We start from the raw sequence: 20,484 nt of genomic DNA on the forward strand, positions 1-20,484 counted from the left end.
GCTAGCGCCGCCTCTTCAGCCATGCCAGGGACTCCTCGAGCAAGAAGCAGACGGAGACGAGGAGGCACGTGAGGACCATGAGCGCCACCTGAGTCTTCTTCCAGCGCTCGTCTATACCGCTGATCAACTGGAAGGCGAGAGGGAGTAGCGCCGGTGCGGGTACCCAGCAGAGCAAGCTGAAAGTCCAGCGGCGCCCGTTACCACATGTCTCGTAGAGTAGCCAGAACAGCAAAATCCGGGCGCCGCCCGAGGTCACGGCCACGACCAGGCGCGAAAGCACGAAGCTGTCGAAGGAACTCGCCACGCCAGGACTTGTGCCTGCGAATAGACGTGCCCCCACGCAGCGGATAATCACAGGCTTGCGTCCCAGGTAATCGGCCACCAGGCCAACGACTAGCAGGCCCAGCTGGACGCCTACCAAATACAGCATCGGCATAAGGGCAGCAATCAGCGGTGGGGGCACAGCAGGTCCCACTGGCCCACGATGCTTCCGTTCGCTTCGTCGATGGAACCACGCGCCGCTCGTCGTTTGCAAGATCCTGCCTTGTGCGAGGAAAGGGGTGGCGCGGATGGAATACTATATTATAGAATGGAGCGCTTTCTGGCATTCAGCGCTCGTAACGCGGAGTACAGGGTTTCCATGGAGTGCAGCGCAATCTGAAAGATCAAAAGTGGTCGAACAAGGAATGTCGCCGAAACGAATCGCTTTGACAAGTCTTTGTCAGAGAAATAGTATCTTGCCCTGATGAAGAATGAGCGTTGGCTCTAGCGGTATTTCTTGTTTCAACACTGTTGATAACCCTCCACCCTTCTCTGGCACTCAGTCTTGTTTAGATTGCCGTAAAGGCAGATATTGATAGCCGTGTTGGTGGTGCTACCTTATGATGAAAAGTTTAGTCAGAAAGGACACGGGGCTTTTAGCTATAGGACGGTGTAGGTACGTTTGTTCGAACCGCCATAATCCTATACCCCCTTACAAACACACACATACTTCCTTTTTTCCTATATGTATACATACAATTCCTTCCCATGACGGATGGACCAGTTCAAGTTGTCAACTTGTCAATAACTGTCAGGAATTAATGTAATAAACACAATTCCGCGATCAGATTGTTTAGTTTTATTTTTTATTGTAACACTGAGAACTACATAGAACCTTATTTTGTATAGGTAAGAGAAGTATAGGCCTTTGCACATGTGGATATCACAAGCTTAATCCAATGTGCAATACAAAGACAAAGCAGCTGCCACAACATGAACTGCATTGAGAGCCACACAACACATACATAATTAAAAGTGCGAAATGTAGACGGAAGCTTCAAAATACGCTCTGTAGCACTGCAAAGTATACCATATATTGCACGTGCGCACTAAATGTTCAAAAAAGCCATGCATCAATGTCTCATTAGCCTTCAAGTTTATTATCAAGTTCAAATTCACTGAAGTTACGAGAATATGTACAACAGGAATCTGCAAACACACCCGCAGTCAAAGTGGCTGTCCGAGGTGTGCTGGCTGCCTCAGTGTAAGAAAAAGAAAGAAATTGGGGGAATGTCGACACCAGTACCACTGCTTCTTGCCTCTGACCTGCACGGGCCACTGCGGCATCTTTGTTGGTGGAGTCTGCACAGATGAGCTGGCATGGCGAGGCGTAGGAGTCATCCGAGTGGAAGAGTATCATTTACTTGGAGAAGTGGCTGTTCACATTGCCTGTTGCTTTCCCTCAAATGCTTCCTTGGTGACTACACACTAAACATTTTAACACCCTTAAGGGCGTAAATCAGTTTGTCGCCAGACGAACACCCTAAGGGTGCTGTTGTCTACACCCTACAGTTGGGGTGCCACTATAGCACCCTAAAGGAAGGGTGTCCAGCAAAATAAATTTAGGGTGTAAGGGTGCTCGTCCAAATTAACACCCATCTGTGTGGGTGTTGGAAGGGTGTACACGCTTTTATTTCTAGCGTGTATGGAAGGCAGATTCGGCAGAACACGCCTTCAATTACTACTATGTACAGCGATCCTTGCGCAACTATTGCGTGTGCCAGAAGGTTCAAGTTCGGCTACCAAACGCACTGTCGAACAGCCGGCCTTGAAGCTTCGATGGGCATACACAACACCTATACGTGTGGATCACATTACATATTAGTAATTCATGGTGTATATTGGAAAACCTGTCTTTGCTGCAAATACAACCTAGCAAACTTGACACTTTTAAGCATGTATATCAACACCAAGGTTATCACGATTTCCATATCCAAATAACATGCAACACAGACTGGTAAGATATATGCTGCATTTTCAAGAAAACGCAAACATATTTATTGCATGCTGCAATACAGAGTACAACATATACATAAATCACATGAAATATAAACATGCACAATTACCAAACACATCGGTAAGTACAAGAACATGTACATTCCCCACAAAGGTACCTAAAATATATGTATTGATTAAATCTGTTATTAGAGAAGAAACTATGTATAGCGGCACTGAAGGAGCCTGGGTTGATTCGCAGTGTTTTGGGCCACATAAAGGAATAAATTTTTAGTATTAGGCTCCAGTGAACGAAAATTCAAGTTTTGATGCCTTAAAAAATGCATATTGCAAAGGTGAATTAGGGAAGCAATTGAAATGCGGAGCAAACGCACAAGAAAGACACCTGTTATTTTGTACACAAATGTAATCGCAAAGAATTATGAAAAGTTTGGAAAGTCGATGTAAAGCATAACTGGCCAACATTTTTCAGACTGAAACAATACTTTCCAAGCATAGACATGCTTTATGTGAGGTTTATGCCAGGAGCCTTATTGCTAATTTTCTATTTCCAACAAGATTACTTGAGCACAAAAAATACGTAGAATTTTTTAGTGCCTACATAGTTTGTCCTCTTTTGTGAAACGAGAGTTCTCTGGGCTAAAGGTGCTGTGTAGAGGTTTTTCTAACTACAATACCAGTTTCTATAAATTTTTGTTTTGTAACTCTAATGATGATGATGATGTGTGGTTTTTTGTGGCGCAAGGGCCAGGTTTGGCCAAAGAGCGCCATGACAAGTTGTAATGTTGATGATGTATTATGGAAGATGTGACTTGGCTGTAAAGTGGCCTAAAAATATTCGCTGTAGAGTGCGTAAAATTAACTTGTTATAAAATTATGGCGATGACAGATGACGAATACTATGAACACTAAAATCCATCGTGAAAGAATGATGCAGAATAGAAAATATATGAGATGGTAAAAATGGCTGGAGCACTGTTGCCTCGCCAGAGCCCTTCAAACACAAGGGCCTAGAGGCACGTGCTACACGAAAGAAATATCGCAGCGCCATCCTCTGAAGAGAGAAGACGCTACGAACATGTTGGGCTAACAACATGCAACACAACATCTTTCAGATAACTTAGGACTGTGTTAGTGTCGAAGAGCGGTTCTGGGCCGAGTAACATTACAGGATGAAGGGGAATATGCTGCCGGTATGCTAACGGAAAATGTTTCTTTCTGTCAGATTCGGCTTTCCGACACTCCAGGAGGACATGGAGGACGGTCAGCCTCTCCCCGCATCTACCGCAAGTTGGAGGCTCGTTTCCCGTGAGTAAGAAGTTATGTGTTCCAAAAGTGTGTCCTATTCTAAGACGGCAGAATAGGACATCTGTCCTGCGGGATTTTGTTACAGGAGGCCAGAAACCTAATTGTGGCTTTATCACGTGCAGTTTGTTATTTACTTCTGCGTCCCACTTACGTTGCCAGTGGTTTCGCAGTTTCCTTCTTAAAAAAGGCTTCAGGTCCGTGACAGGCACCGAAGCAGTAGGACTGACTGTATGCAATGAAATTGATGTGGCCATCTGGTCTGCTAGAACGTTACCCTCGATGCCCCTATGTCCAGGCACCCAGCATATAATGACATGCTGGTTAGACATATACGCTCTACAGAGGACGGAATAGAGCTCAGTAATTACGGGGTTTCTGTGTTTACAGTGCGACTTCAAGGCTTTTACGACGCTTAAGGAGTCTGTAAATAAAATTGTTTTTTGAATATTTGATTTTCTGATATGTTTCACAGCCGACAATAGTGCATGGGCCTCAGCCGTAAATATGCTTGTTTCAGGGTGCAGTACACCGGATTCCGAGAAGGATGGGCCAATGGCTGCGTATGACACCCCGGCATGCGACTTAGAAGCGTCTGTATAAAACTCTGTGCACGAGTACTTGTACTGGAGCTCCAAGAAGTGCATTTTGATATGTGTCTCTGGCGCATGTTTTGTGACCTGTACAAAGGATGTGTCACACTCTATCAGCTGCCACTCCCAGGGCGGTACTAGCTTAGCTGGAGGCATTAGGCGTTGTTCGAGAACTGGGACATCCATTTCCCTGCTAAGTTCCCTTGCACGCAGTGAGAAAGGAAGTCTCATAGAGGGCCTGTTATGAAAAAGTGTTTCACATGTCAAGTCGTTAACGGTTGTGAAACACGGATGTTCCTTATTAGAGCGCACTTTCAGGAAATAGTTGAAGCTGATGTAAGTTCTCCGAAAATGGAGTGACCACTCATCGGACTCAACATACAGACTTTCAACAGGGCTTGTTCTAAATGCGCCAGTGGCCAGACGGATTCCCAGATGGTGTACGGGGTCTAACATCTTTAGCGCGCTCGGGGCAGCAGAGTGATATACTGCGGCTCCATAGTCTATTCGTGACCGAACTAGGCTCCTGTAAAGATTCAACAGGCACTTCCTGTCGCTACCCCATGATGTGTGGGATAGGATTTTAAGTAGGTTCATTGTTTTTAGACATTTTTCTTTAAGATGTTTTATGTGAGGAATGAAAGTCAGCCTAGAGTCAAGAATAACACCAAGGAATTTGTGTTCTTTGCTGACAGGAATTTGTTGTCCGCCCAGTTCTACACAAGGATCTGGGAGCAGGCCTCTCTTTCTTGTGAAGAGAACACAAGAACTTTTATGGGGGTTGACCTTAAATCCGTTTTCGTCTGCCCACTTGGAAACCTTGTTCAAGCCCTGCTGTACCTGTCTTTCGCATACTGTGAAGTTGCAGGATTTGAAGCCTATTTGTATATCGTCTACGTATACGGAGTAAAAAATGGCAGGTGGTAGTGAAGCACGTAGCGTGTTCATCTTGACGATAAAGAGAGTGCAGCTGAGCACGCCTCCCTGGGGTACACCAGTTTCCTGCGTAAAGGGACGTGAGAGTTCATTGCCGACTTTTACCCGGAAGGTACGGTTTGACAAATAGCTTTCAATTGTGTTCAGCATATTTCCACGGATGCCAATTTCCGACAGGTCTCGCAAGATCCCGTGACGCCATGCCGTGTCATATGCCTTCTCCATATCGAGAAATATTGATAGAAAAAACTGTTTATGTATATAGGCATCACGGATATTTCCTTCCATGCGCACAAGATGATCGGTTGTGGACCGCCCTTCTCGGAATCCACACTGATAAGGATCGAGTATATTGTTGAGCTCAAGGAAATGTATAAGTCTGCGATTAATCATTTTTTCAAAAAGCTTACACAGACAATTAGTTAGAGCTATCGGACGGTAACTTGCCGCCAAGGAAGGGTCTTTTCCCTGCTTTAGAACAGGAACCACAATCGCTTCTTTCCATGTGGATGGGAGGTATCCCGAAGCCCAAATGGTATTGTATAGTGTAAGAAGTGTAATTTGTGCGTCTGTATGTAGGTGTCTGATCATGTCATACATGACTCTGTCTGGTCCCGGTGCAGTGCTTTTACATGTGTTCAAGGCAGCTCTCAACTCGGCAATACCGAAAGGCCGATTATACGGTTCATTCTGCCTAGACTTTCGTATGATTGGCTTACGCTCCACTATTTCTTTATGTTTAAGAAAGGATTGGGAATAGTGCGTTGAGCTCGACACTCGCTCAAAGTGCTCCCCAAGTGAGTCTGCCTGGTCTTTTAGTGTATCGCCTTGTGTGTTTACTAGAGGTAGTGAATATGTTTGTCGCCCTCTTATCCTAATTACCTTGTTCCAGACTTTGGCCTCATCTGTATAGGAATTTATATTCGATAAAAAAAAAAAAAAACTTCTCCCAACTTTCTCTTCTAGCCTGTCGGCGGGTTCTCCGGCCCTGGGACTTTATTTTCTTAAAGTTAATAAGATTATCCGCAGTGGGAGACGCTCGTAGCAACCCCCACGCTTTGTTCTGTTTTTTACGAGCGATCCTACAATCGTCGTTCCACCACGGGACACGCCGTTTGTATGCCAAGCCATTTATTTCTGATATGCATTTAGATGCAATATCTATAATGAAGGCTGTGAGATACTGCACAGCAGCATCAATTCCTAAACAAGATATGTCATTCCATGAGATACTAGTTAAGTTTCCGAACTTCTCCCAGTCGGCTGTATCGATCTTCCACCTAGGAGCCTGTGGTAGACATTCTTTTTCTTTATGTGTTTTTAGCAGTATAGGGAAGTGGTCGCTTCCGTAAAGATTGTTGGTAACTTCCCATTCGAGTTCGAGTAGTATAGACGCGGAAACTATACTAAGATCTATTGACGAAAAGGTTCTGTTTGCAAGAGAGTAATATGTAGGTTCTTTCTTATTTAGTAGGCACGCACCAGACGAAAAAAGGAACTGTTCAACGAGACGGCCTCGCGCATCGATACGAGAGTCTCCCCACAGGCTGCTGTGCGCATTGAGATCGCCAAGAACAACATAGGGCTCTGGCAATTGATCTATCAAGGACTGAAATTCATGTTTGTTTAGTTGGTAATGCGGGGGTATGTAAAGCGAGCAAATAGTGATGAGTTTGTTTAGTACGACAGCTCGAACCGCCACTGCTTCAAGGGGCGTTTGTAGCTGTAAAGGTTGGCAAGCTATACTTCTATGAGTGACTATGGCAACACCGCCCGATGATGCGACGGCATCATCGCGATCTTTGCGAAAAGTTAGATACTGTCGAAGAAAGTTTGTGTGTTTGTTTTTTAAATGTGTTTCCTGTAAACACAGCACTTTTGGATTGTGTTTTTGTATAAGTTCCTGCACATCATCAAGGTTTCTGAGAAGACCTCTGACGTTCCATTGAATTATTTGTGTATCCATATTGGAGGTCAGTAGGTGCTGTGTGTACAGAAAGAGAAGTAGTGATTATGGAAATTACAATGATTAAATTACAGAGCCTTTCGAGGCCCTGTAACGGGAGTTTTGCCCTTCCTGGAGCGTTCGAGGGAGCCTCGCCGCTCCTTAGGCGCTAGGTGCGCCTTGAGGATAGGTGTTGTGTCCATTGCCTCTTGTGAGGCGCCGGACACGTGCTCTTGCGAGCGAGAAGTTTTCAGAGAGAGTCCCGCCTTGGAGGGCAAGACCCCAGCGCCCACCAGCGCGGAGGTCGATGGGGCTCCCTGAGGAATTTGGCTGCGCCGGCTGTTGCCAGCGCTGGAAGGGGCCGGGGAGAGTGGGGCAGCCTCGGCTGCGCTCACCTTCGGGGTCGGTGGCCCCGTCTGCTGGGTAGACGGAGCAGCGCTAGCTGCAACCGCCGCGGGGGCAGATGGCGTGACTGCCGACTCACTGCTTGTGGGTCGGACAGCCACCGGAGGCCGTTGTGACGCTGCCCCCTGACGCGCCACTTCGGCAAAGCTTTTCTTTGGCAGGTATGCTACCCGCCTTCGTGCCTCTTTGAACGATATATTATCTTTTACTTTTATGGTTACAATTTCTTTTTCCTTCTTCCACGATGGGCACGACCGCGAGTACGCGGCGTGCTCCCCATCACAGTTTACACAGTGGAGAGCGTTCTCACAAGTTTCAGTGGTGTGTTCTGTGGCACTGCATTTAGCACAAGTTTGGCGGCCGCGGCAGCTCTGCGAGCTGTGGCCGAAGCGCTGACATTTGAAACATCGGAGTGGATTGGGCACGTAAGGCCTAACACGGAGCTTGATGTACCCGGCCTCGATTGACTCGGGCAAGATACTTGATCCAAAAGTAATTATTAGGTGCCTCGTCTGAATCTCTTTACCATCACGCCTCATCTTTATTCTTCTGACGTTGATCACATTTTGTTCGCTGAAGCCTTCCAGGAGTTCCGCTTCAGTCAGCTCAAGTAAATCATCATCTGACACAACACCACGGGTGGTGTTCATTGTACGGTGTGGGGTTACTGTAATGGGGGTCTCGCCAAATGACACTAGTTGCGGTAGTTTCTCGTATTGTTTTAGATCGCGGAGCTCCAAGAGGAGGTCGCCGCTTGCCATCCTCGACACCTTGTAACCTGGACCAAAAGCATCGGTCAGGGATTTTGAAACAAGGAATGGTGAAATGTTTCGGGCTACTTTGTTTGGCTTTTCAGCGTGAATAACGTGAAAGCGGGGAAAATTCTGGATTTGACGTCCAAAAAACTTGAAGACATCTTCGGTGCGCCCTCGTTTCTGAGGGCGATCAGCAAGGGAAGGGAAAGAAGTTTCCATGAAAAATTGTATATGTTCGGCAACAGCGCCGACCGCCCACCCCGGAGCCCAACGAGGGGACGCGGCAAAGCTTGCATACAAGTCTGCACGACGCCAGTCGTACGCCGTCACTATAACCGAATATGGTGTACCCAAGGTTGGATAGCCACACAGGGTTAACCCTTGCCGCCAGGAGAAACGAAGTAAAAAGAAGAGAGAAGACGACAGGAAAGGTCAAAAAGTGAGAGATAAAGACGAAGATTTGAGGAGGGAGAGACAGGAAAAGGCGACTGCCGATGTCCTCCAGGTGGGTCAGTCTGGAGGTGCCGTCTATGTGAAGCAGAGGCCAAAGGGGTGTGTTGCCTCCGCCGGGGGGCCTTAAAGGTCCAAACACCCAGCATCGACTCAACCCCCAGGATCCCCCTTTCCCCAGACACGGCTGAGCCGCGCACGGCTACACGCGGGAGGGTCCAACCCTCGTGTGCTCGGGTCCGTGGTGTCGCCACACACCAAACGCCTGCTTGCGCAGACGCCCCTGCGGGGTTTGTAACTCTAAGGCACTGGTACATATGCAATATGTAGTTTGAAAATAGGTTCTTTTCTTACTATAAATCAAAAGAGTGTGTATTCCACATCTACTAGTGCCTGGGTGCAAAGTGCAGTAGGAGGCCTGATAAAAACAAACCACTGTTGATTAAACGATTTTGCTGAGCACAAAATGTGGACAGTGTTTTAAAATACATAGTAAATAACTAAATTATTTGCACTTAGATGCAGTAATTCAAGATTGAGGCATGCTATAGCATGTGAGCATGCAAATTAGCAAATATGGTTTAATAAATTAGCCATACTCTGGTTACAAAAAGAACACAGGCATAGGCAGTCATGCAAAAGTTCAAGTTAAATATCACACTGTTAACATTTGCCAGCAAATGGTCGTATCAAACATTATAATTATACTGAACAAGGGTAGTTTCTTGGGATAGTTTGCAATTAATGAGATAAAATTACGTACTGCTTGAATGACAAGAACTGCGAGAGATGACAGACTGCGATGACTTCCAAGAATATTTAATTACATTGCCACATCATGTGTATTTGTACAAAAGCGGGCATGCGCAGAATATGAGTCACAAGGGGTGTCTAACAGCAAGTGACTGTACCAAGAACATCGTCCTTTGAAAAAAATAAACAATAGAATTTCTATCTGTTGAGATACAAGACTTCACTAGGGGTCAGCACGATGACGGGTCACTAACGCACACACTAACCTATTTTCTAGTAAAATCTGCTTCTATAGTTTCCCGGATGACCTGTCTCGCTAAAGCTTCCGTACCTTCAAAGAGGGGCACGCAGCCGCAGTCCCAGCAATGGATGCCGAAGTGGCCTTGAACAGTGTTATGGACGTTGTTATCGTGCTCTCCTAAATGATTGTTTAGACGCCTGCCTGTCTGTCCAACAAAGTCAAATGAGATATTGTAAAGTTTTGCCTCCTTAACAGCCTCAATAAATCTTGCTCACACGAGATGCAACATAGCGTTGCTGCACAGGCTGACTGCCTTTCTTGGGTTGGCTACCCTTTGGCCTTAATTTCAGCCTAGCGGAACCGCTTCTGAAGTGCGCAAAACATGATGAGCGCACTCGGTCAAGGAACCAGCCGGTTGAAAGACACATGTTTGCAGTGCTACCGTATGTTCATGATGTCTCCCATAGGCTAAAAAAGACTAGGGAACCTGCAGAAATCAGTCCTTTTCTCAGACCCAGAAAAGCTGGCAAGGCTCTGTAAGTGTGTAAACGCGCCTAAATCACGTCAGAGTTGTTGCTCTGCCGGGCACAGAAAACGTTTTGCGATGTGTGCAAAGAATGTGGTTTCCCAAATTCCCATTTTGAGGCAGTAAATATATTGGACAGATAGGCAAGCGCCTAAATGATCGTTTAAGAGAGCACTATAACAACGTCAATAACACTGTTCAAGGCCACTTGGGCATTCATTGCCGGGACTGCGGCTGCATGCCCCTCTTTAAGATACGGAAGTTTTAGCGAGACACGGCTCACCGGGTAAATTATTGAAGTTGATTTCACCAGAAAACTGGGTAGTGTGTGTGTTAGTGCCCCCTCTGTCACGCTGACCCCTAGTGAAATTTTGTATCTAAACAGATAGAGATTGTGATGTTTTTTTTTTCAAGTGACCATGTTCTTTTTACAATGACTTGCTGTTAGAACACCCCTTGTGACTGGCTTTCATTTTCTGCGCATGACCCCTCTGTGTATACGCACACGATGTGGCAACGCAATAAAATATTGTTGAAAGTCAGTGGAGTGTGTCTCTCGCAGTCCTTGTCCTTCACGCTGTACGTCATTTTTTATACTGAACAGCCAGTACTGATTCAAAATTAGAAAAATATAGTACACATCTGAGCTGCAAAAATGCAAGTGATGCAGCAAATGGCCTTTAGCTTTCCAAAAGAAAAAGAAATGTTCACATTTAACCACGAGGTGCAGGGACTCCATTCTCTGAGCATCTTGACCAATAAATGCAGCACATGGCATTGCTGGAATCTTGCATCCTGCATTAGCAAAACAAGAAGAGAATCATGAGAATTCAGTCCGTGCCATTACTCATGTACTTTGCGGAAAATTTGATAAAGCAACAAGCTCCTCAAAGTAACAAACTTAATGTGACTGGGCAGAATGCACCACTCAGGCAACTGGGCAAGACAAGTGAAAGGTAGAAGTTTCTATTTTGCAAATTAAGGAATTCCATGTTACTGTCAATGCTAAACCACTATGTCATTGTGAACACAAGGCACATACAGCAGCAAAAACATAAATTTACGGTAGCCTTTTCACCATAGAAAATAAGAGTGAATAAAGTTTAAAGACTACCAATGACATCTCTCAACAACAGACATTTGTCCAAGAGAGTGTATGTGACCTTAATACAAAATTGACATTATGAAATCTGCAATATATCTGCATTACACTTTATAAGTACTGCAGGTGAGAAGCTTACGGGATATGGCTCATTAAGAGTGAAATGCACAAGGCATTAAAAAATGACTGTTTTTACACAACATTATTACACTAGGAGACAAAGAGAACTGTTTTACAGAGAGTGCATACAAAATGAAAATGAGGGAATCCCCGCTGGCATTCTCATTTGCCCTGCAATACATGCATCTAGCCCAACAATATCCAACTCTCCAATGCAGTTTATTAGACACTTTCTGCATCGTAAAATTTATCGTGTATTTATTTACTAATTTAGTAAGAATGGGCATTTTGGCATACTTTCCTCGAAAATTTAGCATGTGTTGTCAACTATTTTTCTTAGAGCACGACCCCTTCTTTCAATGGGTTAGCTTGGCAATGCACTGACAAGTAGTATTCTCTTATTTAAACTTATGATCCTTCCTCATGCTCCCACTTCATGCTCTAAACTGTGATGCCACTCCGATGCAGTTTATGTTAATCTGTGACTATTTACATGGTCCTTCTTTCTGTAGCCTCTCAACTAGAGCCTGAAATTTCTTGACTCCTAGAACAATCGTCTTTCTTGCCCAAAACATACTGTACGGTTATCCCTCATAAGGGGGGGGGGGGTACTGTATATGAGTTTTCACATATTCAATGAACCTCAGAGACAACCATTTCTCATCCTGTGTTGCTACTACCCGCATGAGTCACAATGGTTGTACATTGGCTACCTGCCCTCTCTCGCTTAAAAGTACACTTTGCATGTGGAAAATAACCACAAGCATCACATTTCATTGAATGAGTGCTCCTGTGCATGTTTTTTTTTCCGTCCTGTAATGGCTAAGTTCAACATGGTCAAGTTGTTTGAAAACTGTCTAGCCTGAACCAATACTTCGTGTAGTTTCAAAATTGTGATACATTCATTTTTCAAAACTTGTCCCAAATTAAGCATGAGACATTTTCATGATGGAAATGAGGTAAGGTTGTGCTCAGAGACTATGATAGGCCTGCTATATCCTGCAAAACTATGTGAAATGAAATATGCTTGCAATTTTCGTGAGCAGCTAGCTCAGTACAATTAGGCACATTACCTGCGGAAACGTTTTTTTAACGCTCCCGAGAGGTCCTGGTTTCTTATAATTTCTTCAAATCCCTTGCAGTATAGATTGCAATCCGGTGCATTTTGATTTTGATATTGTATTCAAAATAAAAACAGCTGAAATTTTACGGTTTTGATAATTATATGGGAATAAATTAAAGGTAGAAGAGTGTAATGCAATGAGCAAATAACAAGCTCATTGCAGAGAGTAAACAAATATTCCTTTCCTGCAAATAAATTGGTAGCAGGAAGGTCATACGAAATTAGCAGTGAATGACACAATAAAGAATATGATGCTACAATGCCCCGGCATTCTGTGAATATTCTTGCACAAAGAAAATCTTCATTATGAAAGACCATCAAGAAAATGCAAATGTATACTTTGGATCAGCAGTCATACCTGCAGTATGCACTGTACCATCGGCAATATTTACAACCACAGTCAACTGCACATCATATCAAGCTTAGGCGGCCAAGGAGCCCGAGTTTTAAATTATAACTTGACTTATTATATTACCTACACAACTATATCTACTTACAATGTTGTCTTCTCGACCGCTTTCAAGAAGACATTAACCATCTATCTGAAGGCGAACGCAAGTGGCTTGCTCTTGATGGGGGGCGCCAAGGCTGGGCATTGTGAAATTGCTGCTACCATCTGCATGACCTGCGAGAAACGACGCTCTAAGTACAAGATAAACAAATGGTATTAGAGCGAGCAAAAGACAAGATCATTGGCAATGAGCCTCGTTTTGGTTTGCACGAGAAAAGCCAAGAATATGGACTTTGTGCTGCTTACTGAAGAAGCAAGCCTCCTTCCAGATGTTGCAGTCATGCATTAAGATTGTCACACAGCTGCATGCTTGTATGCTGCTGTCGCCAGTACGCCAGTATGCTTTGAAGTTTATTATTTCAAGTTAAATTGATTATTGTGTTCTCTTGGCAACAGACCAGCAATGAAATAGCTCACTTACACACATACTCCCTTTTGAGGAGAGAATTCACACACACGCACGCATGCATGGGCGCACACACACACACGCACACACATGCTTCTACCACATGAGCAGCTCCCTGTGCTTGACACACATACATTTTTTTTATCCTGTGTCACTCCTACTGCTAAGGCATAAAAAAATCCTTTGTGTTACCAACCCCAAACTCCTCAACCTACACCTCCAGCTTAAACACTTTCTCGAGAGCCAGGACAAGCCTTCTAGCTTCCCCAGTGCTCCAACTGTAGTTACGAATTTCAATAGGGCTATAGGCGACAGCTCTCGAAGGACATGCAAATTACCCGGAGACCTTAAGCTTGTATATGATACCTCTAAAGCACAACACTGCAGATTTTCAAAATTCATTAAAGCTCCTGAAGACGATTGCTATATACGTAGAACGTCTCGAATAACCTGCCGCTAACAATTTCATCGGTTGTCTGCATCAAAAGAAATGTGGGCTAATGGGAAATCCACGTCTTTAAGATCGGAATTATTGTAATGGCGAAACACACTACCAGATTTCTTAATCATTTATTTATGCTCTGGATGTAACGTTCCTTTCACAATAAAAAACAAGGATATCGATTCATCAGGGCATGGGAGGAAAAAGGACGAAGCGTATACTTGGCGCCTTCCCACTGGTCCTCCCGAGAAACGGCGCCTCATACAGCAGTTGTCCAGGCTGGCTTGAAACCAAACTCGGCTTTCAGGCGGGAACACTCGCTGCACCAAATCGGAAGAGTTTTATTGCGAGTAAAACTCTACCGGCCTCATGCAATACATACGCACGCACACAAAACGCACCCACACGCACACACAAGTATACGCACTCTCAAAGCGCAGACACAAAAGCGCGCCCGCGCACATTGATGAACACAAACAAGCACACTTACATGCATGCAGGCAGACACGCTAACACGTGCTCGCACACACAGCGACCCACAGACAACACACTCACGAAACACGTACGCACTAGACACGCGCAAACACGCCGGCCCATACAAACCGGCATGTACTGAACGCACGCGCGCGCGCGCACACACACACGCACACACAGCGAGCCGAGCGCACGCACGCACACACACACAAAGCGAGCTGTGCGCACACACACACGCACGCACGCACACACAAATCAAGCCGAGCGCGAGCACGCGCACACGCACAGACAAAGCGAGCCGAAAAAATGCTGAAGGCGTCCGGCAAGCAGCAACAGCAGCACGCAAACGCATCAGGGAGAATTAATACCGCGCCGGTTCCTTCGAAAGGTGGCTAAGCCAGTCCTTTTTCTACGCGACGCAAAAGTGGTCGACCACATTTAACCGAAGTGCGAAAGACCGTATTACAAGCAGCCGCGCTGAACGCACAAGAGAATCACATCAACGAACGTTCAAGCGCTGAGAAACAAAGCGTAACTATGCAGGCGCACCACGCCCGATGTAGATTTGACAAACAGTCACACAGGACGCGATCGAGTTAGTTAACTTGCCCTAGTAGGAGTGCAGCTGCTCTTGCTCTTACATTAGCGAATTATGAATTATGCTACGAGATCACAGTGAGATATTTCTAAAGCGAACAAAACAAATACCAAATAAACGGGCACTTGCCTGAAAGTTTCTATCATGCCAGTACTACCGACCGGGCACGTTGCAACTTCTCGTTTCAGCCTTCGTGGATCCATCTTCCAGTGCGTACGAACGCTTTGCTTTGAAGTGGGGCACGAGTAATACACAAAGCATGGGCCACATCTTTTTCTACCCCGCGCGCAAAACTAATCACACGTTTAAAATTACTTCGCACAGCGCGCGACGCGAACGCACGCGAAAACGAGCATGATGGCGCAGCTTCCGCCTTCCCGTCCTGCCGCGCGCCGTAGTGATGGTACAGCGTCGGCCGTCACTTCCGGTCGCTTTTCATTGGACATGGGGCGGCCGCGCAAATTGAACGTTTATTCTGACAGGTTTTCTTGCTCGCATGGCCGCCTGTTTGCTGCTGCTTCGTTGTGGTCTCTAACTAGAGCGGTGAGGCGGGTAGTTGCTACTACGTTTCGTGCCGGGCATTTTATTTTGGGGTGGGGGGCGCAGTCTGTGCTGCATCACTGAGGGTACAGTACACAAATCGGGACCGTGAGCGAGACGATCGGCGCTCTTCTGCTGGTGCGATTAGATTATTCGCTGCGTCCGAACGAAGCAACTTTGCGAGGTCACAGCGTAGTTTCAGCGATATCATGGCTCGATAAAGACGCTCACATCTTGGTCGTGCGACAGCGACGCGTAAACATTCATGAGGAGACTGAAGACTGCGTTTGCAAGTGCGTATGCTCTGGATAAGAAATTACAGCTTTGACGACACCAGCACTTAATATATAGGCTCAGCCTTACAAGCTGTATTTGAGGACTTAGAAAGCACTTAGAAAGCAGATCAGTAGCTTAGTAAACCTCTGAATGAATTAGGCAAGGTACGTGGAAATTCGGGTTTGAGAACTTCCAACGTGATCTCGCCTCTATACGTCTTCTTTATGGATTCACCATGCAAATTGTACGTTGATGCCATTGTACAGCAGAGGCTCGTCCAACAGCACGTCCCTGTTTGTTCAGCAATGTATCCAAACAGCTCCTTCCATTTCACCACTTTTTGTTGGGCTATTAAGGGCACCGAAATATTAGTGCAGAATTGCGCAAGTTGCTCTCGTGTTTTCGCTCTGCTACTGCAGTTTTTCTAGAAGTGTTTAATTGCATGTTAATATTCCTGTGAGCACGAAAAATGATGATAATAGAATTGTAAGTGAAAGGGCGTTCTTTTTCTGGATGATACATTTTTGTAGTGGCCGTCATGCCAGTAACATCAGAATCCTTGAAGAAATATCCACAGTCACTTAGGAATGGGAAAACTTAATCGCTTCACGCATCTACACTTGCAATTGTCACGTGACCATGATACGTTAGGTCATACATTGTCACGTGTTCTTCACAATTCTACCTTAATCTCCCGTAATCCACCGTGCTATAGTTTGTACGAACCTTAATGCAATTTATTCCACCCTTATTCACATTATTTACCCATAATTGCTCATACTTAACGTTGTTGTATTTACTACCTTCTGTATCACTACTGACGTCATACAAGACGGTGATGACTTCACATTTTATTTATTTATTATATACATTCAAGGCCTAGTAGGCACAACAGAAAGACGTGGTGAAAATATGCAATAATTGCAATGCAGCGCAAAAATAGGGAATCAAACCATAAGATAATTTGAACGGCGACCTTGAATTAGTGGTGTCACAAATTGAGGCTGTGGAGGCGGGAAGGCGGTTGCATTCAGTGGCTGTTCTTGGCAAAAAGGAAGAATGGCACATAAATTTTGTGTTGATGGTCGATGCGAGACGAGAACTTGGTGTGGTGAAAAGATTTTCTTTACGAGAAGGGTTAAATTAGCATATTCTATGAAAAAGACAGAGACGAAAGTATTTGCGACGTAACCAAAGGTCAGGTTCACCTAGTGTTCTTTTCATGGACGTGACGCTAGAATGAAGTGAATAATTTGAGAGAATAAAACGGGCGGCGCGGTTCTGAATGCTTTCTGAATGCTTTCAAGGGAAATGACAAGATTCGCATGAGCGGGGTCCCGTATGGATTGTTGTTGCAGAGAACGCCACCTTTCCTACCTGAAAGGCCATGAAACGCTTTCCCATTAAAAATGCAATACATACACACATTGCTCAATACGTGGACGTGTACACGTTACTCAGATTTATGCATCAATACGTTCAACACCCTTCAGGCGTCGATTTAACACCCTTCTTTGAGCAAAGTCACACCTTATGTGGGGTATCCACCCTTGTGATAGGGTGCTTTGGCCGAAAAGGGTGCTAGAAGGGTGTGATCATGGGTGTAAATGCTGAAAGCACCCCTATTAACACCCATAAGGGTGTAAAATGTTTAGTGTGTAGGGTTATACACCCTCAGTCAAGGTGGCTGAGGGTGTCTGAGGGTGGCTGTTCGAGGTGTGCTGGCTGCCTGAATGTAAGAATAAAAAGAAATGAGATGAATGTCAATACCGGTGCTATTGCTTCTTGCCTCTTACCTGCATTTGCCTCCACGGCCTCTTGGCTTGCGGGGTCAGCATGAGGGAGCTGCTGTGGCTAGGCGTAGGCACTGTCTAAGCAAATAGAAAAGTCCATTCAAATGGGGAATTATGGAAATAAATGCAGTTCTTATGTCTGCTTCTTGCACGCTTTTTGACTAAAAGTTTTCAAACATAGTGTCCAGAATACACCAATACACCAACACTTTGACTGCCTTTGGTGTTTACCTGCAGGTGTTGCTGTGAGATTTTTACCTGCATGTGTTGCTGTCTATGACTTGCTTGTAGATTCGCCAGTACAATTCCGGTGCGCTGGTCTAGCAATTTCCTACTGAAGAGAAATCTGCAAATAAAAACAACACACCGCATGTAAAGAAAATGTTCTACTGTGACGCTTCTAAAACGATTTTGATGCATCACAAGAGCTGTCTACTCGCGTGATGTTCTGAAAAGAAGATACATTCGTTTACTTACATGTGAAGGTATGTGCCAGAGCACTTCGGGGCTTAGGTGTGCCATAGCGTCCGATGTTGATGCGCGATCGCATGTCACTGTGCGAAACTACTACGCATCCAAAAATCAGAGATTCGAAACCGAAATTCGTGTCATCCTTTATTCCATAAATGCGTACATCGTGATTTACATAAGTTACACACTTATCAAGCGCTTTCTGTAATATAATATAAACGCATCACCTTCATAAAGCCATCAAGTATGCGTTTTTAAATGACAAAGCATAAAGTGACTTGTACTTGTTTTCAGGTCTTTCAATAATAACTGCGCTGGCCACATTGAGCAGTAGCAGCAGGGCGGCGCCCTAGTGGTTCCCACTTTTTCGGGCCAGCTTTTCCTCTAGAGTTGGTTGTACTAACTCTATGTTCCCTGCCACGCGATTCGCTTCTCCACCTCTGCGCGCTTCTTCCTCCGGCGCTCGCTTCCCTCGCGGCGACACACATAACCTCGCCGATTTCACAGTGGGAGCTGGACGCCTGGGGCATGACTGGTAAGCTGTTGCGCACCCGCGCCGAGCGAGCGTCACGCACGCCTGAACAGGAAGTAGCGGCCATTACGTCGCAAAAAAGAAGGCAAGAAGAAGTGCGCAAGGCCGAATACTGCAACCACGCAACTTTTTGAATGGGAGCTCATGGCTGTTGCTTCCTTGTCACCCCCCTCCATGTACGGCTTCCAGCGCGCTAGTTGAGACGAAATGAGAAAGTTTTGGGGCGGTGCTGTAACTACCTCCAACTCCGGTTGTACTTAAGGGATCCAGAAAATTTTTGAGGTATGAAGCGGCATCCTCAACTAGTGGGACCATTTTATGATTACTTAGAAAGAGGTTTCCGGGCCTCTTTAAAGAAAACAAGTTATCTCAACCAGGGTCATATTCCGTATCCGCAACATGCTAGCTGTGGTACCGTCATTTAAAGTTGGCGTCGCACAGTCATTTCGCAGGGTCGTTCACCGTTAACTTTGCCGTCATTACCGCCATTCTCGTGCCACGGTCTCACCGTCGAGCACCTTTTTAGGCTGGCACTTGCAGGTTTCGTAAGAGTCACCTCGTACAACTGTATATTTTTTTTGTAATGCACAAAAGAGATTTATTTTTACATTCCGGCTTCTGACACCGAAATTTTCTCGCTCATCTGAGAGAGCCATCTATACAGTGACACAGTTATTGTATTCTCCAAGCTGCGAAATACTTTACTTAAAGTGCAGACGCAGAAAATTCGCTTTCTTCGACTATGAAGTAGGCCTAAAGAGACTAATGCATTGCCCTTTCGCATGTGAGCCTTCTTCATTATGGTATGACATTGCTAAAACATTAGCTTTTAAGGACAGCCAACATCATTTACAGCAGATTACACAGCAGGTTAGCACAGTAGGCAGTGAAGTTGCAGATAAACACGCTTCTGGGGCATATACTTTAGACACACTGGCACATATTGCCCTCTCGCTAGAGTTTCACAGCTATGCTGGACGACAGTGTTTCCTGAGCATGCAAATTCATCTGTATTGTATAGCAGTGATCATGTGCTTCGCTTCTATGCAAGCCTCATTATCGGCTGCACATTAGACGCGCTCCTAGTCCGCTTACGCATAGAGGTAACCTACAGGCCCCATTTCTTGCATCGTGAAGATTTTCTAGATTCGGCTTGCTGGTAGCACATATTTTCAAGGAACAGCACAAAACAAGCTCGGACAGAGGAGGTACTCGAGAGATGCACGTGGAAGGAAATATGAGATCATCTGAGCACAAGAACTGCGGCACCCCAGAAGCTTCCATAGAGCACTGTCTCGTTGAGTGCCCGCACAATGACCAGCAGCGAGACATTACGCACAGATGTCTCGATGCAGTCAGCTAGACTTGATTACTCCGCGCAGAAAGTGCTCCATCCATTGATCATTCCCCCGGAAAACACACAGCTCTCAAAACTACAAAGAATTTGCTCGTGGACATGGGCTTAGTCAGTTGTTTGCAAATAGTATTTTATGTGTTTTTAATTTCTGCTGTGTTTTCGTGAGATGCTTGCGTGTACTCTTACAAGTGCTTACTTTTCTGAGTTTTCCTAGTTATCTACGGTCTTGCTTCCATGGTGTTGCGTCACTTCCGAACCTTTTTTCTTCTAGTTTTCTGTTATTACAATTTTGACATTTGCTGGCATGTTCGACGACCAAATAATCCACCTTTTACAGATAATAAAAAGATGTAGGTAAAATATTGCACATACTATATCCCCTAGCTGAGTGCTCAGGAGTACTTGTGCAGTGTATACACGCTGCGTACATTGAAATACATTTCACGCAGAAAAAGAAAAAAAAACGTGAGCGTGTTGCTCTGGAGCCTGCGCTTCCTGCTCATAACCTAGACCGGACACAAAGTTTCCGGCGATGCCACTTGCACGCCTAGCT

At 45.2% G+C, this 20,484-nt stretch overlaps 1 protein-coding gene and 1 long non-coding RNA gene across 2 annotated transcripts; both read right to left on the minus strand.

Moving 5' to 3' along the window:
• Position 1: 1 nt before the first annotated feature.
• LOC139055675 (organic cation transporter protein-like) lies at positions 2 to 1,681 on the minus strand. The gene is made up of 2 exons (XM_070533205.1): positions 1,588 to 1,681; positions 2 to 414 (listed from the first exon to the last, which is right to left on the minus strand). The coding sequence occupies exons 1-2, from the start codon at positions 1,679 to 1,681 to the stop codon at positions 2 to 4; spliced, it is 507 nt and encodes a 168-aa protein (XP_070389306.1).
• A 9,049-nt stretch (positions 1,682 to 10,730) lies between these two features.
• Positions 10,731 to 14,785, minus strand: LOC139055360 (uncharacterized). Its single transcript, XR_011511702.1, has 3 exons — positions 14,112 to 14,785; positions 13,029 to 13,156; positions 10,731 to 10,981 (listed from the first exon to the last, which is right to left on the minus strand). It is a non-coding gene; the product is annotated as an uncharacterized lncRNA (long non-coding RNA).
• Positions 14,786 to 20,484: the final 5,699 nt, after the last annotated feature.

The sequence above is a fragment of the Dermacentor albipictus genome, chromosome 2 (genome assembly GCF_038994185.2).
Source record: "Dermacentor albipictus isolate Rhodes 1998 colony chromosome 2, USDA_Dalb.pri_finalv2, whole genome shotgun sequence".
Lineage (NCBI taxonomy): Eukaryota > Metazoa > Arthropoda > Arachnida > Ixodida > Ixodidae > Dermacentor > Dermacentor albipictus.

Coding starts and splice junctions, on each gene's coding strand:
- LOC139055675 (XM_070533205.1), bottom strand. CDS start 1,681: ATGATACTCTTCCACTCGGATGACTCCTACGCCTCGCCATGCCAGCTC. Junction 415..1,587: donor TGCCGCAGTGGCCCGTGCAG/GTCAGAGGCAAG, acceptor TGTATTTGGTAG/GCGTCCAGCTGGGCCTGCTA.